This window comes from Gallinula chloropus (assembly GCF_964237585.1).
Source record: "Gallinula chloropus genome assembly, chromosome: 3".
Taxonomy (NCBI): domain Eukaryota; kingdom Metazoa; phylum Chordata; class Aves; order Gruiformes; family Rallidae; genus Gallinula; species Gallinula chloropus.
The window spans coordinates 70793954-70812165 of NC_140087.1; the positions used below are offsets into that span (position 1 = coordinate 70793954).

The 18212-nt window shown below is 38.6% G+C and overlaps 1 protein-coding gene across 1 annotated transcript in view; it reads left to right on the forward strand.

Moving 5' to 3' along the window:
• LCLAT1 (lysocardiolipin acyltransferase 1) overlaps positions 1–18212 on the forward strand; it is a 119615-nt gene that overhangs the window by 55564 nt on the left and 45839 nt on the right. The window contains exons 4-5 of the mRNA XM_084261020.1: positions 2575–2721; positions 11374–11490. Of these exons, the coding sequence (XP_084117146.1) occupies positions 2575–2721; positions 11374–11490 (264 nt within the window). The remainder of the gene's footprint in view (positions 1–2574; positions 2722–11373; positions 11491–18212) is intronic.

Consider the following 18212-nt stretch of genomic DNA (forward strand, 5'->3'; position numbering starts at 1 on the left):
TGTTACGGACAAAAATCACTCTTTTGAAGGAGCTGCTGACCTGGGAAAGTATCAGCAAGCTTCCCAAGTGAACATTTATTTCCCTCTTGCTTGCTTCCTTCCTTCCTTTCTGCATGTGGACTCTTCTGCAATGAGAACTCAAGGCCTGATGTGGGATACCACACAGTAAAGTGTTTTAGCACAAGATGTTTTTTGCATAAACCAGTTTAGGTTTAGTGTCTAGGCTACATAAACACACAGAAGGTCTGGACTGGGAGGCAGGAATGACTGGAAAATGCCAGAGCAATGGCACAACTTCCCAAATCTGTTTTTCCACTCTGTCCCATGGAGCATCTGCTTCCCCAGAATTGTAAATGGTGTGGTACAAGGCATCTCTGTTTCTACTTAGTCGGCTTTTTTCCTTTGCTGTGTCCGTTCTTAAGAATTTGATTTCAGATGAGGTATCACAGAATGCAGAAGGGACCTATAAGGAATCAAGTTCAATTCCCTGCTCCTCTCAGAACTACATAAACCATATGACTAAGAGAAACATCCATATGGTTTCTGAACTCTGACCTGCTTGGTGCTATGACCACTTCCTGGGGGACGCTGTTCCAGTGACTGATCACCAGTGAACTTTTCCTAATCCCTAGTCTGAACTTCCCCTGACACAGCTTCACGCCATCTCCATGTATGTTCTGCAGGAGCCAAACACTTTGTTAGTGAAGCTGTACTGATACTTCTTGATGCTGTGGGAATGTAATATGCTCTAAGAGAAGTTAAAACTTGTGGTCGAAGTTTAGTGTTGTTTAAAAAGGGTTTTTAACAAGTACAGTGTGCAAATTTTAAAAGATTTGCTGAGATTGCATTCTGAGCATTTCTTAATTCATGTAATCACTTCCACTATTCAGTTGTCTGGGTATCATTTATTACCTGAATATCTGAGACTCATCAGGTACAGATTGCAGAAAGCATGCTAGTTATGTTTGCTGTTTTGTTGATTTGAAAATAAAAGGTATCTACCCCACCATACAGGTTGCAAACCTTTAACAGTACAGTTAATGTTCCTAACCAGTAGAGAAGAGATGCAGCTTGGTTAATAGATTATGCAGGCTGAGTGACTGAAGAAGTTGATTTAGAAATTGATGACTCTTATGGCATATGTTCCTTGTAAGTTACTGCCACAAATAGAATAGAAAGGAATCCCTGTAAAGACGAGCTGAAATAAAGTGCAAGAATAGCATGCTTTGAGTCACCAGCAAAGCAGACCTTGAGAACTGTGGTGAGCAAAGAGGAGAATGTCAAGATAAGGTGTTTTCTCTTTGATGTGGAATATCTATCTGCAGGTTTTCTGATGAGGAAAGAGCTAACCAAGTGTGATGACAAGGCAATGTCATGCTCTTCTGAGCCCTGTTTAGGAAGGGAGCATCATGGGCATGTGGTAGAACTGGAGCCCTGGGTTTTCATCCTGCAGTCTGAACTAGTGAACAGAACTTCCAACATTACGTGATATATTGTATAGGAAATTGCGCCAAAAAAGCAATGGATGTTTATGGAAGGTAATGGCGTGTGACCCCTGAGCTGCAGGCTCAGCAGCAGTTTCATTTATTTAACTGCATTACATGGCCAATTTGATGTCAGGCTGTAAATCTTCAGGGTTATCTTGTGTATTAATACAAAGAAATGGATATACATAAATTTTTTCTATAATCAAGTGTAAAGAGCAACTTTATATGTTCTATTAATAATTAAAATTATAAGAAGGTATATGAGATGAAGGCATTGAAGCAAGGGATGTATGTTCTGTACAATGTATATGGTTAAACAATCCTATGAAAGGCAACAACCTTTATATCATACAGCTTTTTTTCCCACCCTGCAGTGCATTGCTGAAGTGTTGGCTCACGGGGCCACTGCCTTTCCCTTAGCAGATTAGTGCTGCAATGATGCAGGACATTATAGCAAGGGCCATGGCTTTATACATACTTCATGTAATAGAATCATTTAGGTTGGAAAAGACTTTTAACATCAACTACAACTGTTAACCTGACATCGCCATGTCCACCACTGAACTATGTCCCTAAGTGCCACAGCTACGTGTATTTTAAACACCCTAGGGATGGTGACTCAACCACTTCCCTGGGCAGCCTGTTCCAATGCTTCATAACCTTTTCAGTGAAGAAATATTTCCTGATATTCAGTCTAAATCTCCTCTGGCGCAACTTGAGGCCATTTCCTCTTGTCTTACTGCTTGTTACCTGGGAAAAGAGACCCACACCCACCTCACTACAAGTCCTTCCATAACAGTATCAACCATATTCTTACTCTCTGGAAAGCTTTTCTAACTCTTGCAAAACCATAGCCATTTCAAATGTATATAGATTTATTTATTTTAATTACATGTTCTTTTCCTTCCTAGCCAAAACTCCTTTTGCAAGATAAGTAAGTGCTCTTAATCAGAGTTGAGGACAGGTGGGCAGTAAATAAAATGTCTAGCACAATTTAAAGTATTTTGGAATAACAGACACCGTGGAAGTATCAGAGTGAAGTGTTACTAAAGGTGGCTTCTTGTTGTTTTTTTTTTTTTAACTTTAGGCTGGGCAATGCAGGTTGCTGCCTTTGTTTTCATTCAGAGAAGATGGGAAGATGATAAGAGTCACTTTGAAAAAATGCTGGATTATTTCTGTGACATTCGTGAACCACTACAACTCCTCATCTTTCCGGAAGGAACCGATCTTACAGGTAGGCTGCAGTTGTCATTTCCTCAGAGAATGTTCAACCTGGAATTTCTGTGTTTTAAGTACTTTAAAAAAGTACAAGGCAGGAGTAAGACTGGGTTCTCACAGACAGTAGAAATTATCATTAATGATCATATCTGCTGATTCATTTGAGAGACACAAACGTAGCTCTACTGGGAGTCTTTGCCAGTCTTTCTGAAATACCCATTACATTTCAAAGCACGTGATGATGGAATTGGTTTGAGGTTGGTCCATGTTGTGTGTACACTGCATTAGCAAAAGCAGGTGTCAAGACCTGGAATAAATAACTCCTATGTTCCCATTTTCTGTATTCCTGGGGCAAGCACTGCAAAATCATTTCAAACCTATGGAAGAGTAATTGAGGAGGAGAACTAATGATTCTATTAGATTTCTTGCCTGGTGTTTTAAGAGGAGAAGATGAAGATATTTGTACCTTAGGCCACGTAAGCAATCTGTATCTGCTGCTGTAAGAAAAATATCTCCCTAAAACAAACCTCTACATTATCAGAAGAGTACATTTAATGAACTGGATCCTGTATCATTATTTATTAATAAAATACCTTAATTCAGGCATCTTATAGCATCAGTAGCAAGCTGTTGAAGACAACCCAGTTGTGAATAAAAGAAAATGTATGAACGTTCTGTGGTTCTTCGTGTCTGCAGCATGATTCAATAAGCATCATCTTTAAATAGAAATTCAATTACCATTAAACTTCTACCTTTAGTTCATTTAAAAGATTTATTTCCATTGCAGATATTCTGAAATCATACTTTATTGCAATGTCAGATCACTGACTACTATGCACAGTATAAAAATAACTAACGTATATTGCATTTTTCCTTCTGTATTCCTGATGCTCTTAAAAATGGGTATGTATAGTATGTAGATGCTACCACTGTGTAGGGATTCATCCTCACATCTTCACCCTTCCTGAAAGAGGTTAAATTCATTGCATGTTCTGGGACTGCTTCACATGGTATCTCTTGCTGAATTGCTTGCTTTGTATCTGAAATTAGGAAGAAGGATGGAAATTACCTCATTTTAATTATATTTTTCTTTGAACTGATGAACAGCTGCCCCCTTCTAGCTCTGAATTATGAGATGAAATCTTAATCTTATTCACGGAGACGACTCCTCAGGTCACTCACGCTCTCTTTCTGAACAGGTGTTTCCATCTCAAGATGATTGAAAGAATTTGATTGTTCATAATTTATTCCATGTATTTATACTTTCTAATCCCTCCCACTATTCCTCAGAGACAAGGCATTTTAAAGAACTGAAGTTTCGTAGTGCAGTTTTGAAAAAGAACAACTAGCTGAGGGCTGAGCCAGCCTCAGTGTGTTAACACTTGTGCTGCGGAGCCCCAAAGGCAGTGGTGGGAAAGCTCCCAAATGTGGAGTTGCTTAAGGAAATGCAGGGTTTTCTCTCAACTGTTGTAACTGATATAAATTGCTCAGGCTAAATTTAAGTATATGCTGTTGGTACCATTCATGTAGACAAGATTCTACACTTAATATTAAAAAGAATTCTCCAATGGGATTTCTGAACCTTTTTTTTCCCAAGGTTTTTCTGTGTTTCCTCTTTCGTACATATGTAACATGTACTCCTTAAGTCAAGACTCAGATAGTCAAGTGGCTATCTGCCCTAACTGTGCTGCTGTTCTGGCATCAGTTTAAGCCTCCACAGGGGAGTGGTGATCATTGCCCCCTATTTTACTGAACCAGCCCAGGGAGGAAGCAGTGAGGTGGGAAAGATGGATGAGTGGGCAGGGAGGATGATGGGGCACTGCTTCCTTGGGCAGCTGTGCTGGCTTCTGACACGTTAAACTGCCTGTTGGTTACCATTCTTAACTTCCCATCGGTAATCAACTTCCCATGGGTAATCAGTGCCACCTTGACAGTGTTATTTGTGCATAATAAGATGTATGGAGACAAGCACAAGCCTGGGGCCTTTTCTGTGAATGTAAATAGCAATCCTTATCTAATTGTCTTCACAGGAAACATTAGCTCATGGATTTTAAAATATTATAGGAGACAGGGCAAAATCCCTCGACAAGCTAATCCTGACCAAGGGAGAAGCTTGTGCTGAATGAGAATGACAGAACGTAGCAATGTAATTTGTGTAGAGTTTTGAAAAATGATTGTCAGAACACTGTTATATTACCCATGTATTAGGACCTATTGCAACCTCTTCTTTCAGAGTAAGAAATAAACCCCAGTTTTGTTCTGAATGGTCACTTGATATCCTAGGGAGCATTTCACAAAAAAAAAGGCAACTGCCTTTGTTTTCTGGCCAAATTCCAAAGCTGCCAATTAATCCCAAACCCAAAATTCTTCTGGTGCTTAAAAAGAAAATTTACATTTTACATGGACTTCAGTGAAAAGCAGAATAACGGGGCAGATCTGTGCTACTGACATTTTTTCATCCTCTTAGTGGCTGGAAGGCAATGATAGGTATATTCTCCTTGATCTGAAATCGGATGTTTTCAGATTTCTTTGAAATCTCCATTCCCAAATGTGGAGTATGGCTATATTTATATAGAGGGCACTACCTGACTTCATGTTGACAAAGTAGTTTGCAATGGAAGATACTATGTAAATAAATCAAAAATGGTAATGTTATGAACCTTGCACAACGTAATTGTGGACTGGATGTATAGGGTAGTAATTATATACTTATTTCTGATAGGTTGGTCATCTTTTCACTGTGGAGTACTTCAAGGTTAAAGCTAAGTGCACCAAAGGTATTTTACTGTAATTGCTTAAAAAGAAGCCCTCGGCAGATAACCATATAGCCAGAGTTTCTGAGGTCCTGAAGAAAACAAAGCCACAATCTAGTCTAGTGCTTGTGGAAAGCTGGAACACAACCCACAGTTTTGCTTGTCTTTTACTTTTCTTGGTGTTCCTTACTAGACTCTATTTAGTAATTCTTCAGAAAGCAATAAGAAAAACAAATTATTGCTCTATGCCTGTTGAAGCCTCATTTATGGATTTGTGTCTGCATCTCTATGCGTGGTCTCTTCTTCACTCTGACTTGTCCTTTTTCCTTGTGTTTTCTTCTGTGTGACATTTCCTCTATAAATCTCTTGCTGCTGTCTCGGCAAGAGGCATTGTGTTAACCAGCAGACCACTGCATGTGCTGAAAGCCCTGACACCCAAAATGATCATGGAGCCTGCCCTGGCTTTTCCCTGGTCTCTGCTCTCAGAGGCTCCCCTGTGTTCAGTGACTGGGTTTTGTAAAACTTTTGTGGAGCTTAATTGTCTTTCAATCTCTTGTCTCTGTCCAACTTTGTCTGCAGATAGCAATAGCTTCAAAAGTTATGGGAAACAGTTGGACAGAGTGTGATTGCACAGACCTTTTTTCCTTGAGGAGCACTCAACAACAAGTAGGAAAGCTTGCTAGAGCCTAGATTTTGGCAGGAAAGTTGTGATGTGGATCACGTGCTATGTTCTGTCTAGAAGGTAACAATGAACCACAGTTGGATTTTTAACTTTTCTAATAAATGTGATGTGCTTCAGTAATGCAGAAGAATATTCAAAAGCCTAGTACAGGTTGATTTAATATGTAATAGTTTGAAGGTAGCACAAATAAAAACAGTTGCTTAATTTTTTTCCTAAAATATTAACTGTTGTCCTGGTTTCTGGCTAGGATAAAGTTAATGTTCACAAACAGTTGGGAAGGGGACACAGCTAGGACAGCTGACCCAAACTAGCCAGACAGATATTCCATACCATGTGATGTCATACTCAGTGTATGAGGGCAGTGTGACTAGCCAGGGAGGAGAGGATGATGCTCAGGGATGGCCATCAGGTACCAGGTGGTCAGCAAATTTCACTACTATCTGCCTTACATATGCTGTGGTTAGTGGTGGTGTTAATTCCTACCCCCTGTGCTGTCCCAACAAACTGTCCTTATCCCAACGTACAAGTTTTACCTTTTTCTTCTGATTCTCCTTCCCATCCTGCCAGGGCAGGAAGGATTGAGTGAGTGGCCACATGGTGCTCAGCTGCTGGCTGAGGCTAACCCACAACAACTGTGAGCCAATATAGCTTTTATGCTTTCTCTGCAAACCTCTAATAGATAAATAAGGATTTTTTTTTCCAATTTTTAAAACAGAATTTTGGAGTATTTGTTTATGCTTTCACTGTCTGGTACATCAATATAATCTGAGAGCACTTGAAGTTGTGGAAGAGCATGCATACTTCTACCACAAGTCAGACTAAAGGAAAAAGTAGTGCTTAATATTCAAGTTTAAGTGCCCTGAGTTGAGAGTTGATCAGAAATAGTTGTGTTGAAGTATTTGGAATCAGCTTTCCAGTAGGATGATGAGGAAGCTTATGCTTTTGAGTGATGTCCAGGAAAACACATCATCCTGGACAATGTTAAATATATAAAAGGATGTGAGCTTGTATGAGAGATGCTAATACGGTGTGCGTATTACATGGGGAGCACAGACTCGGCTTTTGGGTACAAGGCTTGGAGTTTTAGTTCCACTCGTGCAAAGGCAGCTCGCTGCTGCATTGACACCTACCATCGAATTGTAAAGATTTTTATTTTAATGCAAAACTACCTTACAAACTAAGAATACAATTTCACTTGGAAAAAAATACTATTTTTTTTCACATTATCCTCTGGTTTTCAGGGGCAAAAGCAATTCGACTTCTTAACAATCTGTAACTCAGAAAGGAAGAAAATGTGTTAGCATAACTTCTTCCTCTAGTTACTTTGAATGGAATTCTGAAGTGTGAAAGTGCTGACTTTCTGAGATTTTCCAGTAATTTACAAAAGTGATAAATAGGATTTGCCCACATAATTGTGAGATGAATGGGAAAAATATAATCAGATGATGTACCAAAGGTAGCACAGGAGCAAAACCAAAAAAAATATGTAAATAGGTATGATGACCAAAAATTCTGGGGGTAGATTTACTTTTGCTTTAAATGCAGTGTAAAAAAGAAATACTTCTTTCAAGAAAGGAATGCTTTTTCATATTTTTTGGAGAGAATGAGCAAGGGGGGGCATTATCCTTAGCTGAATGATATGAATGATGTTTTGGGCTTGAGATCCAAAATGAGTTCACTTCCAGTCCTCACTTCAAGTGCTGCTTTATGCAGTTTGTGTTAGTTGACTAGAAGAAGGGAACGTATGTTTCCTCTTTTTAAGGAAGTGTTTTCACTATCAGGCCTACAAAGGCATCTTTCACCTAAGAATCAGTGTTATAATCTGGACTACTGAATGATGAGTCATCAGCATTTTGCAGCACTGACAATGTAGTCGATTGATAAGGGGTTTGAGAGGTGTTTGTTGTGCAAATTCCCTTAGGTTGGAGTGGATATAAAATGGGTTTTCAGTTTCCTAGTTCAGTTTTCTAACCTCTGGGTTTCATAAAATGGGAAAATCACATTTTCTGCCTTGTGTTGAATCCAGTGCTGTGTGAGAGACTTGTTCTGAACTTCCCCCAGAAGGTTTAGGCAAAAGTGTCTTGCGCAGGGATCCTAAACAGTGGTGAGCACCAAGGAGCTTACATTAGATAAGAGGGCAGTGAGTGCCTTTGTTCATCAGTAAGAGCAGATTAAGAGACTGTTTTCTTCAAATGCTTGAGAGTAGCAGGAAGGGGTGGAAGGGCGTTATTTTTACTTTTCAGTTGAGTGAAGGCATATCCTACCCTTGCTTTCAGGATAGCATCAAAACCCTTTGACCTTCCTGACTTGCTGTAATAAATATTGTTTAATACACGAAGAGCTGTGGATGGTAGTTGTTAGGAAGGGAAGAGGGAGATGTTTTTTCCAGATGACAGTGATCATCGTATGAGCTGGGAGCATTCTTCTAGCTCTAAAATCCCATTACATGCCAAAGGGGAAGGGAACAATCTCTGTTATATAAAACTTACAGTCCAGAGGCAAGACAGGGATACAGATATCAGGAAATAGCTGACTAGTGCTGGCTGGTGTGCTAATGTCCAGCTGTTCGCACATTTTTAGATGTTTTGCAGATGTTTACAGTGAGTTTTTTCCAAGTCCAGGGAGGTGCACAAAGAGGTCTGAAGATGATTACTTCAATGCACTGGGCAGTGGAGGTCCCGAACAATTTTTTGCAGTCTCAATTAGATCTTGCTCAGAAAATGAGGCTGACTATTTACTCTAATTTTCCTGCAGTGCAATAGGAATGCTTTGCAAACACAAAGGATTCGTTTTCACACTCCCTTTGAAACAAAGTGTTAGTGAGGAGACATATGGAGAGGATTTTCTGACTGCTCATTAACTGTTTGCAGTTTGAGATACTGAAGACTTAGATGTAATTATTATTTTTCTTTTTTTAGACTGCTTAGCATTATGTAGGCTTATGGCACTTGTGTCTCAAAGCTTTGACTTGATTTGCAGATTGTAAATATTCCAAAGTGAAACCCAAACTTGGATATGCAGAAAACGAAGAAGATACTTCTTCTGTCCTTTGGAAGAAACAATATGTTAGCTTAAAAACTTTGTGATAGATTAATTTAATGCATTTTACGTGAATTGCCGCTGAATCTGGAAAGGAACTCTTGGCTTACATACTTTTTATAGGAACATGCTTGATGATCCATGTTCTTTTGTAGAAAATAAACAGTTCCAAGTTGTTGAGCTAATAGAGCAAGACAGTTATGTCCAAGAGGTAAAATTTGGCTTTTCAGGGGAGCGTTTAATAATTACCAGGTTACTCTTGCCTTTTCTGCCATTCCAAGTTTTTCTCACGACTCACATTGCAAGCTTTGTCATTACAGAGGTAGAGGGCTTAAAGGCAAGCTTCCTTCACTGGTTCAGAATAGTCAGCTTCAACATTGAATGGAGCAGTAGTTAGGCAGACAAAAATAGATACTTTGAACTTGTGGTTAAAGATATAATGCATATGTCCAAAGAAAGATAAATTTAAGTTGTACGGCCAAGTGTAATTTTAGTATTTCACATTTTCATTAAATTAATGTAAACACTTTTTGAAGAGGTCATATTTTCAAGTATTCGTACTTTTTGGCAAGTTAGCAAGAATTACATCTTTGGTTTCTCTTTACTGAATCACTTGTTTGGCTGCCATGCAACAGTGTTCCTTTCCTCCAAATCACGTGGTCAGGAAATCTGTGTGCTCAATCTCCAGGGTTGCAATGCATGAGAAGCAGTATTCCTACGTGTGGAAACAGCAGGTCACAAGGGAAAAAACTTCTCAGTGTGCTGACATAGTATAGCTTTTATTAGTAGGTCTCATTTCTTGATAAAGAAAGAGCTTTTATAACTTAGGCAAAGTAGAAAGGTGCAGGAAAGTTGTGTTACTTGAATGATGCAAGTTGCGTTACTGCGTTGCTGTCGATTTGTCCACTCGTGCTACTGTTCCTTTACAGGAAGAACTGTCATGATCGTAAGGGAAAGGCCTTACCTATAAGTATCAATTCTGCTAAATTATTAAGCAGCAATGTGTTTTTCATTACTTAACTTTAACAGAGATGGAAGATAAACTGAGGACACTTCAAGAGCTGTTTCTGCTCGATAAAATTTATATAGCACTTCAGCAACAATTTTATTCCATACAGCTGTTGGTGGGATTTTGTCTTTTAAAACAGGTATAAAACTTATATAAATATTAATTATTTAATAAGTTAGCTGATCAAACTGATTTGTTTTTTCTATGTTGCCAAAGGACCATTGCACATGTCTGCTGCCTTTTGGCCCCTGGCAGAAGGCACAGCAATCCCCAGAAACGCAGGAGTAAATGTAGCTCACAAAGTCCATTTTACTGCTGAGGCTGCTTGGAAGAGGCTCCTACACATCACTGGAGAACAAATTGCTTCCTCTCTGCTTCTCTTCAGAAGTTTTCACTGTAGTGTCCGTGTCTTCCTTGCTTAGTGGTCTGTTAGCAATTGGCTCTGAAAAGCCTTTGTTCAGTCTGCTCACGAGAGACTTCTTTTTGCCAGATGTTTGAAACACATTTGTCACTATGTTTAGCTGCACCGCTTTCTAGATGCTTAGATGCTTCCTATGTACTCTGTGTACAGTAGTAAGCATGTGTTGCAATGCTGAGGTAGTTGGTCAAAAAAGTAAACCGTTATGAATGCCCAGCATGGGTCGACGAATAAAGTGTGTCAAGTTCAGAATAATGATGTAAAATACCATTTAAATGTATTAGATTAACTGTTTTCCTCCATTTAATGTTGTATAACAGAAATAAATTTATGGTGGTTAAACATTGACCTCAAGGTATTCTGTACATAATACCAAACGTATGCTGTGCCTTTTGAGTTTAAAAACAAAAATATCGGGCCATTTGACACCTTACTGTTATGCGGGTGTCAAAGTGTACAGAGAACTATCAACAGACTTTAATAAGTAGGTTTCAGATTGCATTTGATAAATATGAGGCATTTGCTGATTATTCTCTAAAACAAACCAAGAGGATAAAAAGGCTTTCCTTGCAATCCACAGCGCTCTTCCTCGTATCGTGCTACCGCCAACTGACAGCACACTGGCGGTCTGTCTCCGTCTGAAAAGCTGTTGCACGTTTGTACTGTCTGAACTGCTGCTGTACCGTTCCTGTCATATAATCCTTACATTTAATTCTTGGTCTACCTGTATGCTAATAGAAAATGGTCCTTTTCACTCTTTTCCTCAGCCAATACCAAAGGCCGCAGTAATGAATTTGCTGAAAAGAACGGACTTCAAAAATACGAGTACGTCTTACATCCGCGGACTACGGGATTCACTTTTGTGGTAGAGCATCTAAGGGAAGGTAATCCTGCTCTGTATTTATATGGTTATTTTTTGGTTTTTTTTTTCCTTTAATTAATCTCACCCAAGATGCAGAAGCTGATGTTCACAAACCTGCTTGATGTGATTTTGGATAAACTTCATCCTGGTCACAAAAAAAGCCCTTGTTTGCAGCCCTACTTAAAATGAATGTGACATGGAGAGATTTGAGAGAGCTGATAACAGATACTGATACCATTGAGAGATATGCAGGGAATGAGAAAACAACATTTTCACTTTTTAAAAAAAATCTGTTAGCTTGTTTATAGAACAAGAACCTCAGAAAAATAGCAGAAAACATCCCAAGGAGTTGCAGACTTACTGACTGTACCGGTCCTTAACCCCAGTTGTGTGGTTGACATCAAACACACAAACGTCTGTATCACTGTAAAGCTGCTGGTTTTAAGTCTGAGAGCTGAGAGGACAGGTTGCTGTGTTTAAACAGGCAAGGGGAATGCCCAGCAGTGTGTAGATGCAGCATGCCAGCTGCCCAGTGCTGCCAGCTCTGTCAGGTGGTGGTGACTTCGGCGGAGCTCCATAAAATGGGTGTTGTGATGCTTGGCAGAGTGGTGGGTAAAAGAACACACAATACTTGGTTTTTACCTAGAAATGGTCTACCATCCCTGTATTATCTGGGGATGGAGATTTGAGTCCCTATTACCAGGGGAACAGGGTATAAGGCAGTAATTGCTTGTTGGATTGAGATGTCTGTGGCTTGTGTTTGAAATGGGCATTTCCTTGAGATTTGTGGCTGTAACAGAGTAACCATTAAATGATGCCAGCGTGGCAGTGATTCAAATACAGATGAGTGAACCTTCACAGGACATATGAATGTATGGTCGAAGAAAATACATGTGTACAGTAGATAGGAAGTGACTCAAAGGCTAGTTCTTCAGGGAAAAGTGATTCTAGATCTTTGACACATGCTGATTATTCAGAATGACAAAGGAAGAAGCTTGAGATTATTAAAAAGAATAAGAGCCTGCTAGTAGCCTCCCCTCCTTGCTTGGATTTTAGGACCAGAGCTGAGTTGTATTTTTCCTGATTCCTACTGAGCAGATATCCTAAGGTCACAATAAATACTTGATATTTTTGTCCAGCTGGACCATGTATCAATTTGACCCTATTTTTATCAGACATTCATTGGTGGAAATCTTAAATTTTCATCTATCTTGAATGTTTATTATTCAATTTGCTATAGTTTAAAAAAAAATCTATATACTCAATTTCAAAAGGTGGTATTACTTAAAACTTTTCATCATTAGGTTAACCTAGTGCATATTAATATTTTTAGCCTGGAATAAATTTTCAGTTAAAGGAATGTTTTCCACTGAAAACATTATCAACTTTAAAAAAAAAAGTTCCTGTCTTTGCTGCAGAAATGAGCTCTCTGGTTATATAGTCATTTTCTAATTTTACAGAAATGTTTTTGTTTTCTATTGCTGTATGAGAGATCTATGCAAATTAGACTATTTGGTTATAAAAAGGAAAATATTTGAGGCTTGTTTTACTGATTTTTATGCATTACAAAGCTGGATAAAACAGGAATTGTTTTTTTGGGTTTCTTTTTTGTCCAGTTCTCCAAATGCTTTTAAGTCTTATTTTTATTTAAGGCAGGCAAATATTGTTCAAAATATTAACGTCTCTTTACCACTGAATTTACTAGGTATTGGGTACCTTGAAAGGCAAGCTATATCTACTAGTGCTGTGTGCTATTATTTGGTAAATTATGCGTGAGAAGGTAGTTCAACTAGAATTTTAAATTACTAACTTACTACTTACTAAATTAAGAATTATTTTTCAAATGTGCCAAATACAGACCATTTGTGTTAAAATGTTTTATTTTCATGGGCAACATAACTGTACTTGCATGACTTTAGAACACTTCAGTGTATTATATACCTGCATATATATACCTGTCTTTTCCATCTGTACAGTATAGATGTCCAGGCAGATTTTCAAATGCAGGTGCCTCAGTTGACACCTAGTGTTTTCGCACAGCTCTGACTTGATTTATACTATTAGAATGCCTTTTTTACAATTCTAATTTCTGATACCAGCAGTAATAGGGAAAACCAGGATGGTAAAGGCTGCGGTGTTAACATGAGTTCCTGTTTCTGGACTCTCCAGTAGCATTTATTGTAAGAATAGACTTGTTTCCTTTTACCTTTTTCCCTGCTCTCAGCCACAAGTGCAAAGTGGGGTGTGTGTGACTTTAACATGCAGGAGGGACTGGTGGAGATTCTAACATCATGTTTACGTCTTTGAAAGTATTTTTGTGCATAGATAACAACCTTATTGCCCTGTAGCTCTCCTGTGAATACATTTTGGCTTGTGGCTGTTTTCCATTCCTGAGGCTCAAGTGTCTTTACTTCAGGCCTGAGTACATTATTTTGCTCCAAAAATAGGTTGATGAAGAGAGAGGGGAGAATGTCATTAGAAGTTTAACTGCTTTTTGAATGTTGAAAAAACTAATTTAATTTGGCAAGAACCCTGATTAATATGCATCACAAGCTGTAGCATGAAAGCATTACCTGTTATTGCATAAAAATAACTCGTAGCAAGCCTTCTGAATAGCAAATGAAGAATCAGGAGAAAATAACCTTCGCTAAAATGTTGGTTGTATCTCTGCAGGAGAGTTTTTCTTCCAAGAGGAAGCACTATCAGCATTTTGACAGCTTAATCCAAGCAGTTATCAGGCCTTTGCTTTCCATAGGTGGCAGACATTTTTAAACCATGTTCGTGGATTTTTGCCAGTGATGACCAACACTCAAAATTCCTCTGGCTGCCTTCTTGCTCTTATATGGTCATTATTTCTACTATTTCATCTCTTTTGACAGTAGATGCTGCTATGATGGTTTCTAAGTAATTGCTGAGAGTATGGGAGCTAAGAGGGAAAAAAAAATCTATACAATCTGCACCAAAAAAGCAATAAAAATTGTTTAGGCGATAGAGCTCCATAGCTTTTGAGTCTCTTACCTTTTTTCCACATTCTAGCTCTTCATAAGGGATTGCTGCTACCCCCTAAGCTGACTCTTCTAAGCAGAAACCCAGGTAAAAGCTGGCTGGTTTTACCTTTCATTGTGCTCAGGTGCCAAGCCAGTGAAAATATTCATTTACTTGTAAATGATCAGATTACTCTTTCCTCATTCATATAAACCTTAGAATCACCCAGGAGTAAACACAGCCTGTGAGCGTGCTTTAGATGCATAATTACTCAGGAGAATAAAGGCTGCAGCTCTTGCTATCTTTTAACCAAGAGAAAGACTTACATACATTCGGTTCACCATTGAGTTTTGAAGAAGTGTATTCCTTTGGCTCAATAATAAAGTAGGATGGTTTAATATAGCATCATTGTTTGTGCATGCTAAGAGAAAGTACAGTATAGACATGAGAACACAAGTGAGGGAAAGCCCACAGGGTAGCTGGATAAGATCAGCTTGCTGCCTGGTAGGCTTTAAATGCTGTTACCTGAAGATGTGGAAGTGAGCAAGAGAGGAAGAAGAATTTTGGTAAGGACTAATGAAAACAGAAAAGCATTAAATATACTTAGGCTAAATATAGATTAACAAAATATATGCTTTTTTTTTCACCCCACAAGAATATCATCCTTCTTGGGAATGATTATCGAATTTCCAATAGACTGTGACAGTCTCTGCAGCAGATAAAGCAGCTTGGTGAGATTCTTCGTTAATCTTCACTCATGCATGTTACTGAAAATAGCAGCAGCCTGTTTCCCTAGCATGCTTTAAGGTTTGCTTCTGCAGGCACTCTGGCCCTAGTCTGTCAAAATACTTACAGTGTATGAGCTCAGTTAATGGCACGTTTTCTCAGTGCTGAAGCACATTCGGTTGCTTTCATCACTTCCTGCGGTAGCCAGAGGAATTAGCCTGTGGAAGACCAAACCTTTGGCCAAAGTGACCACTGGAAAGCCACCTGCTTTATTCAGAACACTATCGCGTCCTGTTGAGTGGCCTATTGATAGAAAGCAAGGGGAAACAAAATGGTTGGTTTGCTTCTTTCTCATTCTGCTCACTTGATTGAATGTATGATTTGTCTTGCCTCAGCTCTTATGAATCCTGGTTTCAGTCAGCACCTGGTGAAAAATTACTAGAGCTTAAGCTATATTGCCTTGGGGAACGAAGGCGAGCAATTTTTGGAAAGACAGAACATGTGAATGAGCAGCAGAAAAGAAATTCTAGACACTGAAATAAAGACTGGTTGTGATTTTAATGTTTGTGTATATATATCTTCATTATATACCTCTCTTTAACCATCTCACGTTATATACAGAGTCATATTTGGCGGAACTTGGGTTACGGCAAATCATTTCCTTTTACAAAATATGGGACTTGGGAAATGGCAGAATATGCATGAATTTAAATAAGACTTTTATATAAGCATACCTTGCTCTTGAAGACCTAATTTGTGAGATCCTTATATGAAAGGTCAGGAGGTTACTCAGAAATTAAGTATAGCTTTCCAGGCCTGGTAGCATTTTATAAAGTTTTTTCTCAAGTGCCAAATGACATTGAAAGTTCAGATGGCTTGAATGTTCAGTTTCAAAGAGATGGAAAATAATACTAGTTGATTTGATCCAATATTGTCTGGATTCATTGAATTACATATATCATCTTGGCATAATATCTGTAATTGTAGCCAAATAGTCTGTCAAGAGAAAATAGTTGTTTACGAATATTTTCTTAAAATTGCTTCTGCCTTTTAAGTATTTTCTCAGGACTAAATAAACAGTAAGTGTTAAGACAGGGCTGAGATTTTAAAGCATCATTAGAAGATTATTCATACTTTTGCAGACAATCATTTCTGCCAACGTTAAATTTTAACTGACCTCTTGTTGACACTTCCTCTATATCCATCAACAGTCCCTAATATCTGGGTATGCTGGACTGGATGTTCCTATTATGGGGTTTATGTTTTATACTATGATGAAGAGTCAGAATTATTGTCTTATTATAGTATTTCAGCTTTGAATTTATTTCTGGTTCATAATTAGCCAACTGAAAAAAAATATTGCAGATAACAGCTGCCAACTGCACCATCCTAAAATAAAGACAGACACAAATTTTACATGCTTGCTTTCATTGCATGTCCTCACTGGTGAAAAACAGGATTCTCATCCTGTTTTCATGATTGATTCAAAATTGATAGTTTTGCCCCCAAATAAATGTTTCCATCTATGCAGTCAGAAAACTGCTTATACCTGAGTTTTATGGTTGTACATCATTTCAGTAATTGCATGCAAGTAGCCCAATCTGTTTCATTGCTAGGGCAGGAAGATTGTATTTAGGTGTTCAGTCCAGGATATGTATATCTTTGTGTAAATATTTTAATGATGTGACACTTACTAGCTATTTTATGTAGATAGTATCTATGTACATGTATTTATGTACTCTTAATACTCTTTATTTGGGTTCCTTTATGGCACTTTTGAGGTCATAATCTAGGGAGACAGTTTGCAATTTGCAGATCGTTACCTATCTAAGACAATTAATAGGAGATGATGATCAGCAGTTCCTGAAAGCTGGCACATATGGGTCAGTTCACCTTTGCTGGGGTGTGAAGTAGCCAAACACAGGAGGTCCTTGTAAATGGCATCTGTGTGTCCTTGCTATGCATGGAGAATATAGTAAGGTCTCATGTAAAGTCCTAAGTAGCTTAATGACCATCTCTCTTTATGAGATTATTCAGTCTTGAGCCCTGCAGTTATCACATGATCTGTTTGTGTAAATGGTATTTGAAGTCGAGACTCTCAATTTAGTATTTCCTTAAGAAAACCCTCCAACTTGAAGTAGCCAGGGTGTATTAGCTCTCAGTGCTATTTTCTTACTCCGACCTTGAAAGAGGGAGAAGTAGGAGGCTGCTTTTGAGTGGATGAAATGTTAATGAGGAATGCTACCATGATACTGCCAAAGGCATGTCTTCTGATACAGGTGATGCTTCTGTTCTCTGCACAGTTATGTCCAAATTACCTACAGCTTACAAAACTGATGTAATTTGTTCTGTCAGATGTAAAACAAAGTAATGTCAGTTTCCAAGAGTGTTACATTTGGAGTTTTTTAAGCTGTATAATTCAGGTTTGCAATAGCTCTGTTCATTGACTGAAACGCTCAGGCTGTAGTGGGTGGAGTGTATGAATGGATATATGTATTAAATATACTGCTTTCTGTTTTAATGCACAGTATTTCTTTCCTTTTCATATGAATATTGGGTGAGGCATGTGGGTCTTGCTCGTAGAAGTGTCTGCTGAATTACCTTCAGAGTTTTTATGTGCTCAGGCTGAACTGTGTAAGCAGGACTTCAGCACTCTTCAGGTTTGTGCCTACTTTGTCTTCTGTGTAGCGAAGGTACAGGACATAGAAGGGCCACGTGTCATATGACGTTAAGGGTTAGACCTGTTGTTTTAATAAAAGCTAGCCTCCCTCTTCGTGACTGAACAGATCTCTGTCTCACAGAATGATATACTGGGACACTGCCAAAATTTCTGTGGGTTTTGGCGAGGCCAGAGTTTGTACACTGATCAGCACTGCTCTCTCTCAGAGCAGCCTGTGCCTGTTTGTTCTGGTTGCTCAGTACATGTATAAACCAAAACCAGTCTGTTTTGGAAATAGGAAAATGTAAGTGGCCACATGAGCATTAACTTTAGGTCTTCAATCAACTAATTTCACCCGTATGTCCATCAGATTT